Here is a 17,421-nt window from a genome sequence, read left to right on the forward strand (position 1 = left end):
TAACTGTATTCAGACTTTGGGGATTTCCACTCGCCGCTGTAGCCTTCCAGATCCTGAGGAAAAATGTCAGATTGTGCTGTGTTAACGTAAGAGTTACCAGAAAAACTCACTTCAGGATAAATCTCTCCTGTGGTAATGCTGGGATGCTGTGAAGCAGATGACGGTATCCAGTCTGGAAGGAGGGTGGCTCTGAGAGATCAGAGTTAAGGGGGAATTGGGGTGAAACTTCCCTGCCTTTATCTATTTTCATGATTTAAAAAAACACATCAAGGGCGAGGTCCTTACCTGCCGTGACTCACTGGCATTACAGAGGAGGCCACCTATGAAGCAGGGAGGGGGCATAGGCACTGCAGCCACATAAGAAACCCCTGTGGGTGCTGGGGGCAAGGGAAGCACTTGGGCTGGGGCCAGCACCTGCCAGGTGCCAGGCAGTCCCTGGGGTTTAGGTGTGGGGCCAGAACAGCTTCTCCCTCATTTCCCTGCAACTGCCACAGGTTTGGCAGAGAGCGTCTCCTCTGCAACACGTCTGTCTCCTGGCTTTGTGCTTGGTTTGTCAGTGTCATGGAACAGAGGGATGGAGTCATCCAAACAGTTGCTTTGAACTCTTGGGCTGTTGGAATTGAGAGCTTTGCAAGTGACCCCTCCCACAGAGGGTCTGGACAGGCTGTGCGTGCTCTGAGGAACGTGCCCATGCTGGAGAGGGCGAGGTGGGAGGAGGCCACGTAGAAACAGTCACTTCTACTTCCATGGGGTCAGGCACAAAAGGCTGAGGTTTCAGAGAGGGAGTGAAAAAGGGCACAGGAGAAATACAGACTAGCAAGGATCTGATGGCCTTAGCCAGGTGCCAGGAAAGAAAGGCCTGTATTTTCTACCTGTGTCTGCCTTGGCTTTGCTTTATATTTTCTTTCCAAAGTCTCTTGATTTATGACCTTTTCCTTGTCCCACTCTGTTAAATTTTCAGGCGTGATTCAGAGAAACTTGGGTTTATTATGTTTGATTGTGATTTTTGTCATGGTAGCAGGTCTGCATAAGCCATGGATGTTCGTGACAATCACCACCATGGTGCTGCACCCCTTAAAATTCTGCCTGGCTGTAGGAATGGTCGTGGCAAATTTAAAGCCTGTAATTTGAGTAATTTTAGTAGGAAGTTAAAATTGACCAAGTTTCCAGTAACTATTGCTACACAGTAGTACAGGAGGATTAGAAAGGCAAAAGATGTCAGCTCATGGTTTCAGGGTTGGTGTGGGGGCTGTGGCCCCTGAAGGTTGGGCAGCAGGGCTGGGATCTGTCGGATTTCAGTCAGGGAACAGCGCAGGAGGGATGGCTGCACCCAAGCCCAGCCAGTGCCTGCACCTCAGGGCTGGGCTGGCAAGGGCATCTCCTGGTCCTGGAAATGTATCTTGTGGGAAATCCTCTGCTCTTCAGCTCAGGCACATCCTTTCTCCTCCCAGAATCTTCCTGGAGGCAGTGTGTGTGTTCACTCCTTGGTGAGGCTGTCCCCCAGCCCTGTTTTGGTGTTTTGCACACAGAGCTCTCCAGCTGCTGATGTTTTGTTTGAATACATCCCCAGTGTGACCCCTGTTAGAACAGTGGCATGGCCCCTCTGGTTCCAGTCCTGCTGGTTTTTACAAAACCTGAATCTGGGAGGTGAAGGAGCTGCTGTTCAAACACACAGACCAGGCTTCCTCGAATTTGCATGTCATCCTGACCCCTGCAGTGTAGGGATGCCAGTATTAAATATTCCTGCCTGGAAAGCAAATGTTCTTTCATCAGTGTCCCAGGGGATTTTTTTTCTCCCTGTGAACTGGTGCTGAGTGACACGCTACTATTCAAAATAAGTTTCAAGTAACGGTTAAAATCCTGTATTTATCTTCACATGAGAGGACTGCAAGAACTGTCCGGTGACAAAAACAGACAACCCCCTAATATTTTGAAAATACATCCTTTGGCATGATGTGTATGTAACCAGGTGTCATCAGAACACTGTGGGCAGCTTATTGCCATAGACATGAGTGAAATCAGTGCATGATAAACATAAGCAGACATTTATTACTATTTTCATGAGGGTAAGCCTTGAATTAGGTATTGAGAGTAGCATGGTAAGAAAATAGTTTTTAGACTGTGTATGAACACCCCTGTGTAATCAGTGTTAAATGTCTAATATTACCTAAATTACCTGGGAAAAATCTGCAATTTCTTGTTGATCTAATTATGTAAATCATGGCTTCTAAATGTCTATAGCTTTGCATATCTGTAGCTGCAGGTATTTAAAAGATCAAACCTACATGTAAAATAAATCCTGTGTTAAAAATATTTAGTGTAGCCAGAGTGAGATAGAACACTGTCTTTTGTTGTTTAGCCAGCATAATTTATAGTAAAATTTAGAAAATAGTTATAAAAATTACTGTCCTAAAAACTGACCTCCTACTTTCATGCCATTCCATCTATATTCTGCAAGATAATGATCTAGAATGGATTTATATTTATCTGCCCTATAGTAATACAGAACAAAAATCAGGATTTTTTTTTTTAAATATATTTTTTAAGATCCCAGGGAATTTTAACAAGATAACCATGGGCAGCTTTAAGTTAGAACCTAAAAAGTTGTGCAGTAGCCTTGAGAAAATGCAATTCTGCATGGTCTGATGTTGACTGGATTTGTGCATTCTTTATTACTCTGTGTGAACCCAGCCACTCTGTTGATAATTCCGCCAAATTCTGGGCTCAGTGATGATACCAAGCCTTCAGCTGGCTTAATAGGTGCTCTAAGTGAAAGTAACACAAGAAGCAGAGGCAGCTGAGGATGGCATTGGTGGCTCCCACACAGGACTCCTGTACTGACCCTGTAACAGTGTCCATAATGTTTTGTCATCTTCATTTCAAATTTGTCATTCGGACTGGAGCAGACCACAGCCCTCCCTTCCTTTTGTTTACTTATTTTAGCGATCTATATATAGATTTCCTAGAGTTCTTGGTTCTCCGTAAGTCTGTAGACTGCTGAGAGGTGAAACCTCTCATGGCATGGCACCTGATCCTTTTTTTTGCGTCCCTCTTTCCACAGAGGATAAGTACAGCGAGCGGAGACGGCCGGCATTACTGCTACCCACACTTCACATGTGCAGTGGACACAGAAAACATCCGCAGAGTGTTCAACGACTGTCGAGACATCATTCAGAGGATGCACCTCCGCCAGTACGAACTCTTGTGAGGGGGATCACCGTGGAACCTGTGGTTTTAAATTCTTTGCTCCTTACTCTTTCTCTTGATACTACCCCACACAGGGTGGAAGAATATACTATAGAAATGTCAGTCTCTTCACTTTGTTTACTTTCAATTGTTTAACCTTAAAGCTGATTTGAAGCAAGTTCGGGTTATTTTCCCTTCATGCTTTTTGGGACTATTTTTGTGCTTTATTTTGACATGCCACTTCTTCGTCATTCCACTAAGCCCTTTGGCTACCTCTGTTCCCTTAGGTTTTGTTTTTTTTAAACTGAACGTGACCTGCTAAATTTTTTCCAGCGGGTTAACCTCAGTTCAGACCGGTATGTCAGCTGGATGACACTAAAGTCATACCTATCCCTCTGTGTGGGTTTCCTTTTTAACGTGACATTGAAGAGTACTTGATGGGTGAAAAAAAAGATTAATGCACTTTGTATCAGGTTATTAAATACTGTTGAGGAAGTAGACACACAATGTAGCAGCACCACAATATTTATTACTCTGTCACAGTTTTTAGCATTTCTGAGTTGCAGGTCAACTGATAAAGTGACCTCCTCTTTTAAGCCGTTACTGGCACAGGAAGTAGAGTAGATAATGAGAGGAACAGTGAAGACAAAGCAATTTTTCTGGGGTTTTGGAGCTAAGTGTCTCTGCACACCTCAGGCATTTGAATTACAGCTACTTTTCAGCCTGTTGCATCTGGGCAGAAAATTTACCACCCTCACTTATGTTATTTGTGCTGTCCACAAATGATCCTTTTAGTTCTGATCATTCTTGGACAACAGTCCTCTCCCTATATATATTTTTTTGTTTTACTGCTGGTTTATTATATTGTACAGACTGTAAAATGTAATATTATTTTGTACAACTTTATTGAAGAAAAATACTTGTAGAAGATCTTTGTGCCTTGATTATGGCTGTACCTGTAAAATGAGCTAAGATGTAAGTATGTTTTTGATTGCGCTGTACAGCTTGATGTCAACCTTACCTGCAGCAGTGACTGGAGGTAAGAACTTTATCTGTAGAGTTTAGGGGTTTTTTTCTGGTTTATATAAAAATGCTCTTTAGTATAAAAATTATAAATTATGCAAATTAACCACTTACCTTTCCAAGTAAGGTATTACAGTCACCGGATGTTGCAGCAAACATGCCTTTCTCTTTTGAAGTCTCAGCTTTAAAACATTGGAATTCATTCAAGTGTCCAAATTGCAACCTGGTGTTGTTTTAATGGGAACCAAGGATTTCTTTTTTTTTTTTTCCTTCTTTTTTTTTTTTTTTTTTCCTTTTTTTTTTTTTTTTTTGTCCTTTATATTTAGAAAATATGTTTGGTAATTCTTTGGTCATTCATAGAACTTCACAATTGCACAGACCGATTGTGAATGTGTAAAGCACCATTATATAGAGCTCTTCAATCTTTGTACCAACAGCGGCTTTCATTGTGCAAGTAAATCGCGAGAAAGAAGATAAGAAAAAAAAAAGGTGTATAAACCCTTGTGTCTGGCCTAAGAGAATTACAAGATGACATTTTTATTTCTCTTTTAATAAAGAGACACATTAGAAAATTGTTTTATTTTAAATATTGTAGAATCAAAATGTGTGAATATTTCTCAAACTTGAATAATTTATGCAAATGACATTCTCAAAACAAGTTGTGGTACAGTACAATATATAAAAAGCAAGAATTGCTGTAGCAATAAGGCATGTCCTTTTTAGTAACTATAACACTGCTTTATATTTTATACATAGGTGTTTTATGTCTGTGACTATATACTTTTCCTGTGTCCAAGATAACCTGTACAAATGTCTAAAATTACAGTTGCAATAACAGAAACCTAGAGAAGTGTTAGACTACATTACTTTATAGAGTGTTTTACCACACTTCGGACCATTCCCCCAACTTCATTTTAAATTTAGGGAGAGATGAAGAGCTAACACAGTCCCCAGACTGGCATATAAATCAGCAGGTTTTATTAGCTTTTTACTGTATTGTTATTAATTATAAACCCAAATCAGTCATCTTTTTAAATTCAGGCTACAGACCAATTGAGAACTTGTTTCCAGTTGAAGAGAAAACAATCCCATTTTAGATACTATAATATGACCATTTTCTCTTCCCAGAAATATGTATGATCAATTTAGTCATATTTCCCAAAAAGTGAAAGGCTGGGTGGAATAAGCTAATAGTAAACAAAATTCCCAAAATTATCTTATTTTTCATGCCAAAGAAAGTAATAGAATGAATAACAAAATATAGTATTTTTTTTTTAAACTAGCCCCAGCCCAGGAGTTCAGGTTAGAGCTCCCAGCCTCTGCAGGAACATCAGCAGGAAAACTGGTCCTGGTGTGAAGTAGTCCCTCTGTTTTTTCTGGGGTGGGTGGGGAGCAGCAGTGGGTTTGTCCCACCTTCCCCCACACAGTGAAGACGCTGAGCTCAGATTTTATCTTTGTGGCACAGCTGGTGGCCTCTGCCTCCCCACAGAGGAGCTAGTGCAGTTCAAAATGTGACACTACACTAAAGTCAACAGGACTTGTGGAATGTAAAAGAACACACATTCCTTTCCCTGTCCATAGACTGAGGGCCAAGGCATAGGATAATGTTACTGCAGCTGTATTTGACCTTCCTTCTTGCAGGAGATCGGCGACTGGAGGGCCCCTCACCACACAGATCTCTGGGATGCAATAGGGCCCTCTTCTTTCAAGCTCATCATAGCACATCTTTTTGAAAGCAGCAGCTTGAGGTGTCACCCTAATTCTTTTTTAAGCAGTTTTCAAGTGTGTGTCAGCAAACTGGATCCTCAAGCTTCTTCCCCTTGTTGTCTGGTAGATGGGTAACTGCAAATTATAGTCAGCTAACAATTTACTGTGTCAGGAACCAGAAGATTTCTTGTCCCAAACCGCAGTCCCTTACACGACACCCTAAAAAGGCTACAGAAATCCGCATCGCTCAGTGCTGATGCATCCAGATTCTGCCTGACCCTAACAAACACAAGTATGACATTTGAAGGGCCATGCAGCAATAAAACAGAGAAACGTTTCCAGTTTGCAAGATTCAGCCTCCACCAGGGTAAGACACAAGTGCAGACAAGTGATGAGGCTATAGGATTTACATAATGTACAGTTACACTTTTAATATACATATTTGATACAAAAATTATAGCAGGAAAAGGACTCATTTGATTGTCGAATACAGTATTTTTGTACAGCATGAAACGTTCATTTCAGTTAATTATTTATCCTGTAGTAGTCATATCAGCTGTATAGGACTTCTATGGTATGTGTAAATGCAACCTGCCTTCAGACTAGCAATCAAATTAGGTCATTTGCTGGCATGAATATAGTCTGATGTTTGACTGTTCTCAGCTTTGGTATTTCAGTGACTGAATGCAGATGTCTGGCTCTTCATACTGCTTTATGCTTACTGATTAAACGCTGAGCAAAATAAAACGGTGGAGTGAGAAGCTGAACATGAGCTAGTACCAGGATCACAAGCAGAGCACCTGCTGCACAGTAGATAGTGAAGACTCTGCTCTCAAATGGAAGGAAGCATTTTTGGAGGGAGAAGTCAGTTGGTGTTATGCTGCCCTGGAAAAGAAATGAAGACTGTCACTTTGCTGTGTTACAGTGGGTTCTGAATCAGGAGTAAACACCACAGCTGTCAGATCTCCAATTTCTAAATCCTGTGTTGGGTGGCAAGGGTTGGGGCCAGTTTCCTAGTACCAGTGCCTTCCCCAGGGGGCTGAAGAGTCCATACCTTGCCGTGCTGGGCACTAAGTGGAATATTCACCAGGCCAACATTAGCCCAGAGGCCAATCTTCCCATCTAGCATAAACAGAGAGCTGGGCTCCGCATCTGATTTGCCTTCAAGAGGAGCCTAACTTTAGCTGCTGTAAATCCACCTGGAAGGAGCCTTTCCAGGCTAAAGTTAGGTTTTGTGAATGTGCCCCTTCCTCCCCCAGGCCCTCCTCCTTACCCAGTACATGCTGCAAAAACACACGTTGGCTAATCCAAATTAGGAATAGGAATTTCAACCACAAAGAACTTTTTTGGCTTGACTTTGCAGTTTAAATTAAAGTTTGTAACGGATCAAGGCTGAGGAGTTAAAACAGTAGTGAAGAGGATGCAACTTTAATTAGTCAACCTCTTGTTTTGCAGTGGAGATGCACTGTCTGGCGTGTGCAGAGAGTGTGTGTAGTTTGAAGGCAGCTACTCTCAGGAATATGGAATAAACAGAACTACTTTCAACAACAAATGTTAACAGTTGCATAAAATGAATTTAAATGTTTGGGGTTATCTGCGTATTAAGCAGTCTAAACTCAACAGCAGTAAAACATACATAAAAGATTTCCCCCTCCAAGTCACAGACTACTCTGTAAACAGATTGTAGGTTTTGCTTCTTACTCCAAGTTTCTAAGAGTTCTGTTTTATTTTTGAACTGGGGAACTAATTGATTTACCTCTAAGGATATACTGAGCACTGGAACTGCCTGCACAAGCATAACGAACACACTGTATAAAATGTGAATTGGCAATGAGGAGGCAGACTGTGGGCACATCACAAACACTTTTCACTGCATTAATGCACACGTTTGAAAACATGATCACCATGCAAAAGGGTTTGAGGTGGATACAGTCTTGTTTTCATAGTTGGTAAATCAGCCAAGCCAAACTGGTCTTTCTACTGTTCAGTGCACAATACTGATTATTTTTACGAGTCAATAGTTTACAATGCACCCTCTTTCTAAGAAAATGTACCCAGATACTAATTAGGTCTTTAACACCATTGCTTTGTACCACACAGAACATGTGGCTCCCACAGATGTACTTTATAAAGTGGATGCAGTGTACTGAGTGGGTTGGGTGGGTAGGCAATTTTTTTTTTAATTTTTCGTTTTTACAGGTAGAATCAGTTTTAAAATATAGCTGACTGCCATGTTGATTTATTTATGAAAGTTATCTGACAAAAATAAAAAATTAAAACTTACCATGATGAAACTAGGATTGTTTCTATTCCTCCAACTGAATGACGGGACACTGATTTCTGGGACTTTCCCTGCGTGCAGCACTTCACAAGCACTATGAGTGTGCCCACTGAGAATCAAACGGGGCTGAAACCACCATAGCAGCTAGAACACAAATTGGTAAAGCACAAAAATTAAGTCACAGCTAAAAAGAAACTGAACTTAAAATCCCTTTTTCTTTGAACAGAGTGAAATTATGGCAACTCTAATATTCTTACAAAGTGCTTTCTGTAAACTTCTGTTTTCCAGTAAGAAATGTGTTGGTATTGCAATATCAATCACACTCCTTTGGCCCTGATCCCAAGTACTGGGCTTTTTCTTTTTTTTTTTTTTTTTGTCATACAGATCAGAAGAACAAAGGCAACAGCATGCTATGGATATCACAAAGAGAAAAACTTCGAGTTTAGTAAAGCAATGCTATTTTCTCGTCTAAGAAAGAATCTTGTACTGACAATCTTTGAGTGAAGACATTTATGCAGAAGGAAAGAAATAATGACCATTAAGTTTTTAGGGATAGTTTACATTTTCTTGCAGTTACTAATTCAGCAAAAGCGATGCTTTCAAAGTGTTGGGAAACTGTGGCTTCATAGCAGGTGTGTCAATAATTTACACAGCACAGGAAGTACAGCATGCTGAAGTGGAGGTAATGGCACCACAGCAGATTTAAGAGTGCCAGGACTTAGGAGCTGTACCTGGGAAATCTGGCAGGACCAAGGCCATGATGGTGATGATCCTCAGGGGAGCAGCTCTAGCAAGCAGCCTCTCACAGGTCTCATTAGATAGGAGCAGCTGCGCTCCATTTTGTCTGAGCCAACAGCCTTATCACCATTTTTTAATCTATTTATATCTACACTCATGTCCCCCTCTCACCCACCCACTGCCACTCAAGTTCCCAAGAAATCAAACCTTTTGTGATGCCTCTTGAGACAGTACATCATACTTTTCTTTAAAGGGGATGTTTTTCTCCTCTGGAGGAGCGGAATCTTCTCCAGTGCATTCAGCATCACTTTTCCGATAGAGAGGGTAATGCTGGGAGTAATTAAAAGCAACGATCAGTTGTTAATGATCCAGCCTTTCTGGAACAGTAATAAATCCACAAAAACATGTCAATGTGTTGCCTCACCCCACCTCTAACACACCTGTAAAAGGATGGGTTCTGAAGCTGGAAGCTTTTCCACATCACTGCATCCTTTGTTGGAGTGATTCGGTTTCTGTGAATAAAATCAAGCCATAGAAGGGGTGAAGGTAATTAAGCAATAGATAGGTTTTAAGGGGTTAGGGAGGGTGGGGTGGTTGTTGGCTTTGGTTTTTTGTTAAGCAGTTTAGCTCAGAGTCGTGTTTAAATACTGCCCACTGTATGAACTTCTAAGAGTTTTACTGTGGACTGGTGAAACTCCCCATTCTGTACATGCTGTAAATACAGCTGTGCTCTTCCTGACTGCAGAAATCAGCAGCAGGATCTCTGCACCAACAAGGCAAAGGAGTCTGAGGGCAGCCCAAGGGAGATAGAGTCTGGCAATTTTTCCACTGGGAGCTGGTTTCCTGATTGACTGCCAGCCCAGTCAGTCATGCTGCCTACTGTGCATCCAGTCAGCTTATGAAAAAGGGAAGAGGAAGGAAGTACAAGAAGCAATTGGATTTGATGAAAAAATACAATTAAAACACTGCTAGGCTACGAGGAAAGGACTGCAGTAGAATCAGGAAACTAAAGGAATATGCTTGAAGGCTATAAAACAGAATAATATCCATAAATATAAATGCAGGATTATGTATCTTGAGTCAAAGGGAGGATTACTGACAAGGAAGTTATAACACCATTAGTGCAAAGCAACAGTTAATAGTTGGGTAAAAATGGTTAAGAGGGATATGAGGGAGAGAAAGACTTGCTAACAAGTTGCAATGTGAATTGGAAGCAGATTTTTTTTAGGAGAGTCTGGTTCTATCCTGACTATGCTACAGTATCATCATTCCCATTGTGGCAGAGGAGTCACTGGCTGTAATCACATGTTTAATAATCTCTTACCTGCTGGGAGCAATTCAGTTTGTGAGAAAGTGCCACAAGTTTTGCCTCTGAGGTACGGCAGACAGCACAGCCATCACCCTCCATGGCTACACTGTTCACTAGGACAAAGCTGGAAAATACCAGGGGTGGACGAAGAGAAGTGGGGAGGACAGGAAGGCATTTCATTGTTCATGCACACGCATGGGATAAACTTCATTTTATAAAATGCAAGTGTTCCTAAGTTGGACACAGCTCAACAAAACAGCAGAATGTGACAGCTCCTGAAATCATGTGCTATAAATCCTCCTCTGAGTATGTGTACCGTAGCCATGTCTCTGCCTGGTTGGCTCCTTTATACGGTTGTTAATTAGGTTGCACAATGTACCTTATGCTTCATGTTTACATTTCAAGATTTTTTTCTATTTTAATGAATACTTAAGTTGTATTCTAGTGGAATGTTAAAAGTTCATCACTAAATTCTAAATTCTGAGGGAAAGGAGAACTTACTTCTCTCCCCACAAAGTTTAGACCTCAGAGACAGAATTTGAGACACTGGATTTCTTCAGAACTGAAAAGCAGAACAGCACTGCATTTGGGTGGCTGCCCTGAACAAGCTTAGTTTTGTACTTTGCAGTCTCTGACACACAAAACAGGATTTTATTTGTAATAGAAGGTTTCCCTGTAGATTTCAAATCAACTTTGAACCTCTGCCATAAGATTCATACCCATTTAGTCACACATTCAGCTTGAGATACATCCCCAGTTCAACTATCTGTTTAAATGACAAAAATGAGCTGAATGCCTTCACTTAAGAGATACTAGTCAAGAGCAAAAAAACCTTAATTCTCTTTTAGCAAATTAAGCTGCTTTTATACCACAGATTTGTTGTAAAATAGTTTATCTAGGAACATTTTGTTAATAGTGCAGCTCATTGCAGTTAATGGACACCAGACATACAATCTGCAACTGCATGCAAGAATTCTGCTGTGCTGTTTTATCAAAGGGGACATTTTTTAAACAGTTGAAATACTTATCTAGAGGACCCCACATCTGCATGATAAGCAACAGCTTTATACTGAGCATTCATGAAGCTCAGAGATCTTCCTAAAAGAGGTACGACCATTTCCAGACCGGTTCAGAATTTTAAATTAAACTTATAATTTAATTAATTTTAATTACATTTATAATGTTTGCTTAATTAAGGGAACCAGTGTAAACCTGTAGGTTTTGAATCTCACGGTTCCACAAGTGAGTACAGCCCGAGGGCACATGTGACAAACACAGAGGGGCAGTGTGCCTTCCCTTCCTAAATCTGAACCTTTCCACAAACCCACTATTGCGTTCCCTCATCGGGTTCCTGCATGGTGTCTGGAGGTAACAGGGCACACAGCAGGCAAGTGCAGCCACGGGGACACAGCTGTGAGAACAAACTGCACCGAGGTCTGCTCCAAGCCAAAACCAGCTTGTGCATTATTACCCCACCTTGTGGAAAAACCGTGGACATGCAACTGCTGTGTTCCAGAATTCCTCAAACAAGGGTTAAGTTCTGCAGACTAAAGAAGTTATTAAAATTAATGAAACTCCTAATTTGTAAACACAGAGGGGGTTGGTTTGTGTTTCTTTATGAATCCTGCTGTTTACAGCCATGGCTCATTACCAGCTGCAAGGAAGTATAAAAGGCAAACCAGAGAAATGGATTCTGACTCCATGGTACTTTTCCATTTAAAAGGAAATTTTTACAATTTACCTAGCTCTAAGTACAGCTTCCAGTCCATATCAAACTACAGGTCTGTACAAAGTGTTTGGGGTTTAACACATCATAAGGTAGATGATTAAAAAAAATTTTTAAAGGCTCTAGGTTAAGCATTCCCATACTATTTCATTAGAAAAAAATTAGATATACTCACTTTATTCCTTTCCGAGTTACCAGCTTTCCTGAAGTAAAGTCGAAAACCTTTTCAAATCGATTTACCTTGTAAGTAGTCATTCTGTGTCACAGAGCAAAAATACAACTGAGGTAAGAAATTGCCACTGGATCTCATCTGACACAGTTGCTTTACAGGTTGTTGAGCATTCATGCAGCTTGCTGCTCCGTTATCCAGCTGACACAATCATTCAGGAAACTCACAGGGGTGCTGTGGCAGCCCTTGTGTGCTCTGGCCCTTCCCATCAGGGCAAGCACCAGCAGAGTGAGGGCACTTACACTCTTCTGTGCTGAGATAACAGGAGTGGAAACACTTTTCTAAGGAGGAGGCCCAAGGAAAAGCAGCTTCAAGAATTCCATGTCAGTGCAGAAGGATCAGCTCTGAACAACCCTCGTACAGTCAGAGAAGCATAAACCTGTTTTGTGCCCAGACCTTACTCTAAATTACGACCCTTTCTAATTTGATCATGATCAAAAAGTTTCTGTATAACCACAAAACAGGTCCCTCAGACACAGCACCAGTTACTGTGGGCATGCTGACACTTCACTCCTAGCACTTGTGTGCTCCTTTCACTGACAAGACTCACTCGTAATGAAACCCGATGTCGTGATTCCCAACGATGACCACCAGCTCCGTAGAAACCGGATACTTAAACATTTTCCGAAACCTCCTGACATCATCTGCCCATGCCTGCAAGAAAAAACAAAAGGAGAAATTAGTGCTGTTCCACAGCATCGAAGGGGACCACTGGTTTTGTAGTGGGTTTGCATGGTGAGGCTTTGGTACTGGGGGGGCTGCAGGGAGGAGCCTCCCCCATGTCCCACAGAGCCAATGCCAGCTGGCTCCAAGATGGACCCACTGCTGGCCAAGGCTGATACTGCCACTGGGATAACAGAATTAGGAAGGTGGCATAAAAGGAAACTCTGCAACTGCAGCCAGAGAGAGGAGTGAGAATTTGTGAGAGGAGAAGCCCTGCAGACACCAAGGTCAGTGAAGGAGGAAGGTCTCTTTTGCATTTTCTCTCCCCTCTCCAGCTGAGGAGAGAAGTGTTAGGGCAGCTTTGTTGGGCATCCAGCCAGGGTCAGCCCATCACAAGTGTGTAACACAGAAGCACAAACTGAGATGTTTACATTTTGTAAGTTTTATATGAGGGGCAAAACTGTCAAGGTACTACCAAAAATGAAGGAGAATCACAACATTTCAACTCCTATCTAAAAGACTAGAAACATCTACCAACAGGAAAACTGTGGCAGAATTAAACAAAGCCGTGCATATCTAACCTCCATCATCCATTTCCTTCAAGAAATCCCCATTTTTTGAAACAAGAGAGCTGATGATGTCATACCTGAGGTGAGCTCCATTTTCCTTCATCAAAAACATCTCCCAGAATAAAAACAATATCTGGCTGCAGTAACCATAAAGCAGTTTGGAAAGATCTCTCCATTTGCCATTCCCTGAAAGGAAAATACAGAACCAGTTATCACTGCCTTACCTCTGGATCCTCAACTGTGAATACATAGCCACAGCCCAGCAATGGGAATGGGAAAATGGCTCCTACCCACTGAAATACGAAAATATATTATGAAATTCAAATTAAATACTTACAAATCAGATGTAAGGACAGTAGGTGCATCTTAACCTGGTGGGTAATTCCACCATGATACAATCAGGACCAACACATGCAAGAAGTAATAGCAGCTTGTTTATTTTTTCATTACAGTTCTAATGAATTGCTGTTTAATGGAACAGTGAATTATTGTTCCATTAGCTACTACTAAAAATGCAAAAACTGGGTAGAGATTATTCAAAAAAATTAATAATTACCTTCTTAGCTTATCCAACCAATGTCCTTTGATTTCACCAAGTAGATGTGTATCAGCTAAAATTATGGCCTTTAGGACTGAAGCTGAAGTTTCTTTTTCACTCATGTGAGCTCCACCTTTCACATCTGGCCATCGGCATTGAAATATTACCACATAGTAAATTAAAAATTCACAAAATATTAACACTGAGCTGACAAAACACACGAGTTTCAGCAGAAAACAGAGCCTCCTCTTGAGAGGGAGATTCTTCACAGTGGTTGAGCTAGAACTCAGCATTGCAGTACCAGCATGAGACAATGGCTCAGGTTCTCTCTCGGATGAAAACACCTTGGGCTACTCAAAGGATCACATTGGGCTTTTTGTCAGCACAAAATCCCTGTGGATAAAATACAAAATAAAATATTCATTAGGTCAGCATTCCCTGTGGAAAGCTACCATGCAAGGCCTACAGTGTCAGCTTCTTGTCACGCTGAAAGGTTTGGAATATGTAATTGACCTGAAGAGTAAAGTTCTCCTCCAGGCACACAGAGCACAGAACTGCACTTGCTCCGACCAGCACCAAGGAAACCAGATTAAAGCCAGCCAGGATCTTGGTGCATGATGCTTTTTCTAGAACTTTTAAGTGAAAACACTATGAGTGGGGGTCAAAGGTAGGTAAAGACAGAGCTTAGCTTGAACAGCAGCTGCAACAAAGAAAAAAAAAATCCATTAGGATTCTTATAGAATCACTTAGGTTGGAAAAGAGCCCCAAGACTGAGTCCAAGCCTTAATCCAGCACTGGCAAGTCCACCACTAAACCATGTCCCTAGGTGCCACATCCATACATCACTTAAATACCTGCAAGGATTGTGACTCCCCCACTTCCCTGGGCAGCCTGTTCCAATACAGGACAACCCTTCCAGTGAAGAAATTTTTCCTAGTATCCAATCTAAACCTCCACTGGTGGAATTTGAGGCCACTTCCTCTTGTCCCATCACTTGTTATGTGGGAGAACAGACCAACACCCCCCTGGCTACAGCCTAATTTCAAGTAGTTATAGAGAGCAATAAGGCTTCTCCTCAACCTCCTTTTCTCCAGGCTAAACAATTCCCAGAAGATATCTTCTGGCACAAACACAGAACATGACTACACCTCATCCATAGCACTGCCACCTTTAATATGGCTCATTGTAATCTCCAAGAACCAAGGGCAATTTACTATTCCAGAACAAGTTTACAGGAGCTTTCCAGGAACACAGGCGCAGATACACGGGTAATTAACTAAGGCTGCTTCATTTCTGACAAGAGGAAAACAAGAAACATCTCAGCCTCAGAAAAAAGAAACTTCACTGCAGCTGTAGAGAAACAGCTAATGAACTAAATTGGTGAGGTAACTGTATTTACTGCTTTCTGCTGCCTTGGATACCTTGTAACCTAAACAGGGAATGTACCCCTCTTGAAACTCCAGTATTTTTCCTGTTTCTTCTACAGCCCTTGACAGGAACACTTTTTCAGGGTAAGTGCCCACAAGAAAGCATCCCAGCGGAGAGGACAGAGGCACCAGCCCTTACTCTCCAAGGAAATGCCTCAGATCCCAGGTCCAGCCTCTCAGGGTCTCAGTCTGAAGAGCACTGCAGGTCTGAAAGCCCCGCTCTTTAAAGGTAAACAGTGTAGCATGGTCACAGTAAAGGGACTCCAGGTGAGCTATAGAGATGCTGCTTCACAGGCTCAAGAACAACTTCCAGAGAAATCCACAAAATGTGGTCCCCCACGCAACAACGGGATTGCAATTTTGCTTTCTACAAGAGAAAAATCCTAATTTAGGACTAATATCCAGGATGTGAGCAATTACTGAACACAGTATTCAGTGATTAGCAGCCCACGTCTGAATTGCCTAAATCTGACTACAGCTGTGAATATTCAGTACCTTTGAAAATTTATACCCCAAATATGAGGAAAATTAGGACAAAATTACAAAGCCACACAAAATTAGTGGATTGTTTCTAAAATCTTGGCCTCAGTAACATGCAGAACACAGAACAAATTTAAATTGCTTCACTGTCCTATGCACTAGCCCATTTGATTTATGTCTCATGGAAACTGAGTAATGACACGTGATTATTATATTATTTTTGTAACCAAAACCCCTATTTGATAATAGCCACTTATTTTCAAACACAAGCTTCCCATATCAGCACTACAAAGTACTTATTCAAGACAAAGAACCATTAGCCTGCACCATGAAACATTTCTAATATGCATTATCAAGCAGTACCATGATTAATACTTAATTGCATGGAACTCAGTTCTATCTAAACTTGATTTAGCAGGAGAAAGCCACTGACCAGATGTCACAATTCCACAGTATGTGGAACTACACATTTAGACTGATTAACTTGTTTCATATTCATCTCATCTGCCCTTTAACTAGCAACCAAAATAACACCACCTCACTTGTACATCTCACAAGGAGGCAAGATTAAAGCAGAGGTATCTGCTAACTGGCACAGCAACAAGGACAAAAAGGCAGGCAAATTCTTATCCAAACACACAAATGTATATGGCTCTATCCTGCAGAGTAGGAAGTAGTACTTTATTGGAAGTAGACTGGTAGTCTGAGACAGTCCCTCTTCCAACAAAAACAGTATTAATTTGAACAGAAAATGCCAGTAAGTTGTTTAACTTGCATTAGCCATGTCCAGCAAATAAATAAATATGCAAATGAAAATCACATCTTCAAGAGCAAACTGATGCCATCGAATTAAAAAAAAAAAAAAAACAACACCATCAAAAGAAACCCACACCAGCAAACCAAACCTGCAATCAGTAGAAAATAAAAATATCGTCAAGGCAAAATTGCCATGTTCAAAAGTCACAAGCAGCAAGAGACAATCAATGCCACAGAGCCGGTCACTTCCATATACATTTCTCCTCCAGCGTTTCTGCTGCTAATTGTTACTATTTGGGGATTTGTACCGCAGATGTGGAAGTTGCGAGAGGTGCCCCATCTGCACCCGACACTGCCAGCATTCCTGATAGTGAAAGGAAAAGCGGAAAGGGAAATTAAAAAAAACACGAACAACCTCACAGAAAGCCGGCGATGCAGATGGAGCTGAAAGACAGCTCCTCCTACTGGCTGAGAGAAATCCCTGCCCACCTCGCTCTGCCACCTGCCAGCCCACGCCTGCTCCGCTGCCGTGCCGGGCCGTACCGTGCCGTGCCGGGCCGTACCGTGCCGTGCCGTGCCGTGCCGTGCCGTGCCGGGCCGTACCGTGCCGTGCCGTGCCGTGCCGTGCCGTGCCGGGCCGTACCGTGCCGTGCCGTGCCGTGCCGTGCCGTGCCGGGCCGTACCGTGCCGTGCCGTGCCGTGCCGTGCCGTGCCGGGCCGTACCGTGCCGTGCCGTGCCGTGCCGTGCCGTGCCGGGCCGTACCGTGCCGTGCCGTGCCGTGCCGTGCC

The 17,421-nt window shown here is 42.0% G+C and overlaps 2 protein-coding genes and 1 long non-coding RNA gene across 11 annotated transcripts in view; 2 read left to right on the top strand and 1 right to left on the bottom strand.

Annotated features, from left to right (window-relative positions):
* GNAL (G protein subunit alpha L) overlaps positions 1 to 8,199 on the top strand; it is a 188,876-nt gene extending 180,677 nt beyond the window's left edge. For all 4 annotated transcript variants that reach the window (XM_042031671.1, XM_042031681.1, XM_042031690.1 and 1 more), the window contains one exon: positions 3,062 to 8,199. In XM_042031671.1, coding sequence (XP_041887605.1) covers positions 3,062 to 3,208 — 147 coding nt within the window. In that variant the 3' untranslated portion in view covers positions 3,209 to 8,199. The remainder of the gene's footprint in view (positions 1 to 3,061) is intronic.
* Positions 6,322 to 17,421, bottom strand: part of MPPE1 (metallophosphoesterase 1) — a 35,940-nt gene continuing 24,840 nt past the window's right edge. For 2 of the 6 annotated variants that reach the window (XM_042031733.1, XM_042031723.1), the window contains 9 exons: positions 13,988 to 14,362; positions 13,509 to 13,617; positions 12,750 to 12,853; positions 12,146 to 12,226; positions 10,260 to 10,368; positions 9,376 to 9,447; positions 9,143 to 9,265; positions 8,201 to 8,341; positions 6,322 to 6,801 (listed from right to left, as the gene is read on the bottom strand). In XM_042031733.1, the coding sequence (XP_041887667.1) occupies positions 6,619 to 6,801; positions 8,201 to 8,341; positions 9,143 to 9,265; positions 9,376 to 9,447; positions 10,260 to 10,368; positions 12,146 to 12,226; positions 12,750 to 12,853; positions 13,509 to 13,617; positions 13,988 to 14,262 (1,197 nt within the window). In that variant the 5' untranslated portion in view covers positions 14,263 to 14,362 and the 3' untranslated portion in view covers positions 6,322 to 6,618. The other 4 variants (XM_042031750.1, XM_042031714.1, XM_042031742.1 and 1 more) reach the window with 4 other exon arrangements.
* Positions 14,210 to 17,151, top strand: LOC121666344. Its single transcript, XR_006016646.1, has 3 exons — positions 14,210 to 14,364; positions 16,450 to 16,454; positions 17,055 to 17,151. It is a non-coding gene; the product is annotated as an uncharacterized LOC121666344 (long non-coding RNA).

This window comes from Corvus kubaryi, unplaced genomic scaffold, assembly GCF_017639235.1.
Source record: "Corvus kubaryi isolate FWS band 111438036 unplaced genomic scaffold, C.kubaryi_AGA036_p1.0 132, whole genome shotgun sequence".
Lineage (NCBI taxonomy): Eukaryota > Metazoa > Chordata > Aves > Passeriformes > Corvidae > Corvus > Corvus kubaryi.